General features: G+C 62.9%; 1 protein-coding gene across 1 annotated transcript; it reads left to right on the plus strand.

Moving 5' to 3' along the window:
• On the plus strand, positions 4,145-6,156 carry FNDC10 (fibronectin type III domain containing 10). Its single transcript, XM_018060518.1, has 2 exons — positions 4,145-5,553; positions 5,813-6,156. Exon 1 carries the CDS (start codon positions 4,145-4,147, stop codon positions 4,820-4,822), a length of 678 nt encoding a protein of 225 aa, XP_017916007.1. The 3' UTR covers positions 4,823-5,553; positions 5,813-6,156.

Consider the following 6,858-nt stretch of genomic DNA (forward strand, 5'->3'; position numbering starts at 1 on the left):
TCCTCTGTCCCTGGGATCCCCAGACAAGAATACTGGAGTGGGCTGACAGTCCCTTCTGCAAGGGATCTTCCCGACACAGAGATTGAACCTGGGTCTCCTGTACTGCAGGTAGATTCTTTACCATCTGAGCCACCAAATATACTGACTACTGGAAAGAGGAGCTTCAGAGAGGGGAGTGTGCCTGAGCGGGACATGTGGGGGCTGGATGGAGGCCTTCCCTCCCTGCCTGCCACGTCCTTAGGGCCAGCCCCAGCTGGATCTCCCAGCAGGGGATCTGAGAAGCCATGTTTTCCTTGCCCAGAAACGGCTTCCTCTTTCCCGTGCTCTTGCTCACAGTCACGGGCCATGGCCTCCCCCTTGCCTTGCTGGCCCCTCGCAGGCAGCTCAGCGCCCTGCTCAGTCTGTGTCTACAGCTCACAGCTGGAGCCAAGGGACAGCGGGCCAGGCTGCCCACCCTGCTGTCTGAGGCCCCCGGATCCCAGCCAGGGTAGGGGCAAGTAGGGCTGAGGGAAGATGCTCATATGTTCAGGGAGGGGGTGTTAGGCAGGAGTGACCTAGGGTTCTTGGAAAGAGAAGGGGTCAGGGTGGAGGGTGGGAGGTCAAGTTAGGGAGGTCAGCAGGGCCTGCAGGCCACGCATTTGCGGAACTCAGTTGCAATGGTCAGAAAACTGGTGTTCTAGTATTTACACAAGAGGGGTTTCCTGGCCTCTGTGACTGTGAAGTCCAGGGGTGGGCTTGCTTCAGACAAGTTGGATCCAGACACCTGGTGCAAGGGATTTTCCTGGTGGTCAAGGGGTTAAGACTTCACCTTCCAGTGCAGAGGGTGCAGGTTCGATCCCTGGCTAGGGATCTAAGACCCCACATGTCTCAGGGCCAAAAAACCAAAACATAGAACAGAAGCAATGCTGTAACAAATTCAGTAAAGACTTAAAAAAAAAAAATTGTCCAGACACCTGGTGCAAATACTCTGGTAGGTTTCTTGCCTCTCTCTGGGGGTGGCTTCATCCACAGACCAGCTCTTCCCGGCGACACCTTCCGGTCAGCAGCTGAATGTCTATCCTGGCCAGGGGAGCAACCACACTTTCTGTCAGCTTCAGCAAAGGCCTTCAGGCCAGGCGGACGGTCTGACTGCCCAGGTTGGGTGCTCTGCCAACCCCTGGGTAAGGTGGGTGAACCCACCTAAAGGCCCACAGCCTGAGAGTGGAGAATGGGGGCCCCTGAAAGGAAAATGGAGGCGCTGGCACTGGACAGCAGAACACACGCGGGGGCGGCAGGTGCTACCTGTCTAAGACATGCTGGGGGTGGGGGCGTTGGGCTTGGTTTCAGTTCACGCGCTAATTCCTGTCTGCTGACCCTCCCCTGTTCCCTGTGCCCAGCAGCCAGCCTCCATGTCTGCATAGCCCAGGCCCTGTCCTCTGGTCTCCAGTGGGAATGCCCAGGAAGCTGGTTCCAGCCAAATTAGGGTCTCTTTGTTGGGAGGGAGCAATTATGATGGGTGGACAGTTGGTTAACGGCGGGCCCTCTGGTCTTTGCAGTCTTGCCCATTTGCCCTTTCTGGTGGGAGAGAGGCCACCGGTGCCACACTTGACTACATGAGGGCAGTGGGTGCTGACCTTGACTTCTCCTCTCCTTCCCTTAGTGGGGAAGGAATGACAGAAGCTCCAGCTGCTCCTGCAAACTCCATGAGCTCCTGATTCTAGGTTGGGGGCTGTCAGGCAGGGGCTCTGGTGAGGGGATCTCAGGGCTGGTGGATCCAGGATCTGAGAGGGTCCATCTCTGCGGGGCTAGGAGAAGGGACCCAGAATTCACCTACATTCCTCACAGGCTGTGGCTGGTGACAGAGGGGGTTCCAGCCCCTCTGCAGAGATGAGCCCTAGGACTGGGACTTTGCAGAACTAGAGATGGCAACCCTGCTGGCCACTGGGAGGGACAGCTGCAGAGGTGGGTGTGGGGGCTGATGCGAGGTGAAAGGTGGATCTCTGGGGAGTTTGTTTGCTTTACCAGCCCAGAACCCTCCGCTGGGAAGCAGGGCTTTGTCACACTTGCCCCTGGCCCAAGCCTGCAGCAGCTCCACATACCCTAGATAGGATGAGCAGAACATACCCCGCCTCCAACACCTGCTCTTTGCCCAGACATGCTCTGCAGAGTCAAGCCCAGATGGGGAAACAGCAGATCCCGCAACCCCAAGCCTGGTCCATCCCTCCAGCCAGGAGCTGCCAGACCAGGAAGCTCAGCATTGGTGTGTGAGCCTCCAACCACAGAACAAGCTCAGGGCATGGGCGCCAGGCTCCCCAGGGACATCCGAGGTTGGATCTAACTGGACTTCTCCCCTCACCCCTGATCAGCTGCAAAAGCTCTGAACAGTCCTGTTTCCAGCTGTCTCAGGAGTGGGCAGGTGAAATGGTTACCTGGCTGCTCTCTGGCCCAGAGGACCTGATAGTGGAGACCTGGACCATAGAGCATGGCCCCCTCTGACAACTAACCCCTCGGGCAGAGCGGTTGCAGCAGCCTTAGCTCCCACTGGAAACCCGGTGTAAGCAAGTTGGTCCAGGCCCCAGGAAGCTGAGGGTGAGGACGCGGGGATCCCTGGGTCACTGTAACTTTCTGCCTTCCTGAGGGAGCTCCTGAGTCCCCCCATGATGCTGGGCAAGCAGCTGAACCCAGCCCCATCCCCACCTGCAGAGAGAGTAGAAGCCAGAGGCAGGGCCAGGGTGCATCTCTCTAAACTCTCACCCCAACCCTACCCCAGTAGGTGTAGAGACCTGGGGAGACCCTGCTTGGGATCTGAAGGAGCCAGAGAGCCCTGGTGTTGAGGGGCAGGAGTGTTGGGCCTGGGTAGGGGGCCACTAACCCCTGGCTTCAGGCTTCGGTTGAGGTCTTGTTATCCAGTGCTGACACAGAATTCCGAGGGATGACCAGGAAGTGGTGAGGGGGGTGGAAGTAGGATGCTCCATGGGCGGGTGCATGGGGAGCAAGGACTCAGTGAGTGCTGAAGACCACCTCATCCCTCCTCTCTGTTCTCAGGTGAGAGCAGCACCTGAAAGGGGCTGCGGGGAGACCAGGGTCCACAGGACAGTGGCCAGGGACCCCTCCCCCTTGCTGCTCAGAGCTGTGCTCCCTGCACGTGAGGCTCTCCTGCTTCACATCCAGTCAGGTCAGGCAGGCTTGGCTAGGCGCCCCCTGGCCCTGGAGAGGCATCCCGACGACATGGGCGGGTCCGGTCTCCGGCCCATGCTGAAAACAGGAGTAGGGGAAGGTGTGTGCCCTTCCTTCCCGGGGTAGTGAGGTCCGCCCGCTGCATCGGGTGGGCTTGTGGAGGGTTGTTGCCTTTGTGCAGTCCTGCTCTCTTCTAGGAGATCCAGAGGGCTGCCCCAGGGCCCTATCTGCGGAGCTGAGGGAAAGATTAGAGTGGTCCACCCTGTAGCTGCCTCTTTGGTGCAGAATGAATAGTTTTCAGATGAGGAAGCCTCTTCTAGATGGCGCCCCTCCCAGGTCGGTGTAGTCCACCTCTCAAGGAGCAGAAGCCCGGGGTGGGGGTGAGGGGGCGTTTCCATCCTCACCCCTTCCAAGTTAGGGCATGTGGGACCCTTTCTTTGCCGGTTGCCACCGTGGGTCTGGGATGCGGCGGCGTGAAGTTGCGCGCGCTCCAGGCCTCTGGTTCTCCCTACCCAGTGGCACACCGCGTCCTCGCCGGGCATGGCCAAGGAGAGTCGCGGAGCTGCCCCCGTGGGCCACAACTTGAGACCCCAGTCCCCCAAAGCCACGGAAAAGCCCTAGAAAGGCCTGGCAGGGCTCCGAGGGGAGCTCACACGGCGAGAGGCCAACAGGCACAGCGGCCTCGACACAGCTGGCCACAGCCGGCCCCCGCCCCACTCGCGGGGCCGCCCCTCTCCTTCGCGATCCGATCTCCAAGTGGCTGCAGCCCAGCGAGGGTTAAGGGGGGCGGGACGTGGGGCGGCCCCGCCTCCGCCGCCGCGCCGGGTCCAAGCGCGCACGGGGCGCGGGGGCGGGTCGGAGCGGGCGGCGGCGGAGGGCGCGGCGCGCCGGGCGAGCGCGGGGAGCGGTGGCGCGGCCCGCGTGACCCACCGCCCGCGCCCGTGCGCCCGCGAGCCCGCGCCCCGCCGCCGCCCGGCCCAGCCGCAGGATGCGCGCCCCGCCGCTGTTGCTGCTGCTGGCCGCCTGCGCGCCGCCGTCCTGCGCCACGGCCGCGCCGACGCCGCCGGGCTGGGAGCCGGCGGCCGACGCGCCCTGGTGTCCCTACAAGGTGCTGCCCGAGGGCCCCGAGGCGGGAGGCGGGCGCCTGTGCTTCCGCAGCCCCGCGCGCGGCTTCCGCTGCCAGGCGCCCGGCTGCGCGGCGCACGCCTCGGCCGGCCGCTCACTGCGCGCCAGCGTCCTGCGCAACCGCAGCGTGTTGCTGCAGTGGCGCCTGGGGCCGGCCGAGGCGCCCCGCGTGCGCGCCTTCGCGCTCAACTGCTCGTGGCGTGGCGCCTACACGCGCTTCCCATGCGAACGCGTGCTACTCGGCGCCTCCTGCCGCGACTACCTGCTGCCCGATGTGCACGACGGCGTGCGCTACCGCCTTTGCCTGCAGCCGCTGCCGCTGCGAGCCGAGCCGGCAGGCGCCCCGGATCCCGCCGCACCCGCCGAGTGTGTGGAGTTCGCCGCCGAGCCTGCCGGCATGAGGGAGATCGTGGTGGCCATGACGGCGGTGGGTGGTTCCATCTGCGTTATGCTCGTGGTCATCTGCCTGCTTGTGGCCTACATCACCGAGAACCTCATGCACCCGGCCTTCGGGCGCCCAGGCCTACGCAGGCAGCCCTGAAGCGCGAGACGCCTGCCCGCCTGGCCTCTACTTGCCCGACTAGGGCGCAGGAGGCCCGAGCCCTCGGTCCGCTCTCCCCTCGTCGCTCCTGCTCCCTCTTTAGGACCTCCACACAGGGCCTTCTGGAGATGGATGGGTCACCGGCCGTTACCAGGGCCTGGAGTCACCGGACGACCTTCCCAGCCGAGCAGCTGACTCCCAGATTCCAGTTCGGGACTGGCCCTTGGGCCTGAGGAGAGGTGCCAGCCGTGTCCAGGGCTCTCCTCGCTCTCCAGAGGGGCCGTGAGACCACGGAGCCCCTTTTCAGAAGAGCCATCGGCAGCCCCTGGCCGTCACCCTGCGCCTCCAGCCCGTGCCGAGTTGGAAAAAGCCAGGCTGTCGTCATGGCTTGGTCACTGTGTACTTGACCAACTCAAGGGCCCTTGGAGCCTATCCTCTCCCCGCCCCTCCCCGCCCCAGTGGGTTTAGGTAGCTTCGTGCCTTAGTATCTCGGGCCCATTGCGGGAGCCAGCCACCCGTCCAGTACTGTCCGAAAGGATCTGTGGCCCCGATGCTGGCAGCTTGTGTGTGCTTCTGGCTAAAGACCCCTGGGAACCCTCCCTTCAAGCTTTGCAGGAGTGATTGGCCTGGGGAAGCAGGGTCCTGCGGCGTTTCCTCGTTTGAGCATCCGACAGGCTGGAAGCCACGGCTTAGCTCAGCAGGTGGCCCAGCGTTCAGCTGTTTTATCCAGGGTGAGTGTCCCTGACGTTGGGGGGAAGCTGGTGCTTTGCCTGGGCTGGGTTCCTTCCCTTTCCTTTTGCGTTTCTGGCGAGGACTTTCCTTGGTGACTGGGGGCAGGTGGCTGGGAAGATGGGACTGGTCTGAAAGAACAGTGTTGTGTGCAGAGGGCACAGCAAAGATGCCAGCCTTGCCCGGCTTGACCTGACACTGTGGTCTGGATCCCAAGCCTCAACCACAGCATGACGGACAGTACCGTCCACCCTTTCCTAGAGCTGCTGGAGATGCTGCTGCCTGCGGGGCCCCTCCACCCTCTCACCATAGACTGAAGACTGGCCTCGCCCCTCTGTGGGCACCAACCACATGACAACGCTGGGCTCTGCGTGAGCCCCTGACTCTGGCCATTCTGGACCTGGCACTTCTGGAGTCACTGTGGCTAACTCTCCTCCCCGCTCACCCCAGCAGCCACCAGTGACCCCCACACCAGCAGCCTGGCTGGTGCCCTCGCAATGCCCACTCCCTACCTCTCTGCCCTTGCTCTGCCCAGCCCTGGTGTGGCACTGGCTAGGTGTGAGCCTGGTGCCAGTGTCTAAATGTCCATCACTCTTAGACCAAAACCATTGTTTTGTGTACTTATTTATGACAGGGGAGAGATGGGGTAGGGGGAAAGTTGAGCCCCTTTTCCTAGCTCCTCAAGCATCAGTCAGTCCAGTGGCTGGCCCTGGACCCTTTGCCAGGTCACCTGGGGTCAGCACAGGCCAGGGGCACAGCCCTTGCAGTTTGTGGCGGAGGAACAGGCAGCATGTCCCTGGCTGGCCTGTCCACCCGGGGAGCAGGGGAAAGCATCTCCCTGCCTGCTCTGTTGGGTGGGGGCAGGGCAGCACTGCTGCGGTTAGAAAGAGCCCAGTCTCAGGGACTATCTACTTGAGCAAAGACAAGCTGCAATTAGGGGCCTCCAGGAGAGCCCCTTCCCTGGACTGGGTCTCCCCACGTGGTGCTGGAGCTAGGGTGGGGGGCACAGGTTGCAAGCAGGGCCCCTCCGGCCCTTCCCCCACCCCACCCTGGGCCTCCCAACCTAGGCTAGGGTGTCCTTGAGATTCTGCAGCTGGTGGTGACCCTTCTGAGCAAACAGCTGTGGGCGGGCCAGGCTCTGAGGAGTGACTCATCCCTGCCACCAGGGGGTGGGGGTGCAGTGCAGTGTCTAGACAGCCCTGGGAGTAGGAGGGGTTTTACTTCATCCTGGCTTCCTGGGGGCCTTCTGCATCGCCCTGCCACCTGTGAGGGCGCTCAGGTGTCTTCCACAGGCGGGTAGTCCAGCC

Source organism: Capra hircus, chromosome 16 (assembly GCF_001704415.2).
Source record: "Capra hircus breed San Clemente chromosome 16, ASM170441v1, whole genome shotgun sequence".
NCBI classification, from domain to species: domain Eukaryota; kingdom Metazoa; phylum Chordata; class Mammalia; order Artiodactyla; family Bovidae; genus Capra; species Capra hircus.

Coding starts and splice junctions, on each gene's coding strand:
- FNDC10 (XM_018060518.1), top strand. CDS start 4,145: ATGCGCGCCCCGCCGCTGTTGCTGCTGCTGGCCGCCTGCGCGCCGCCG.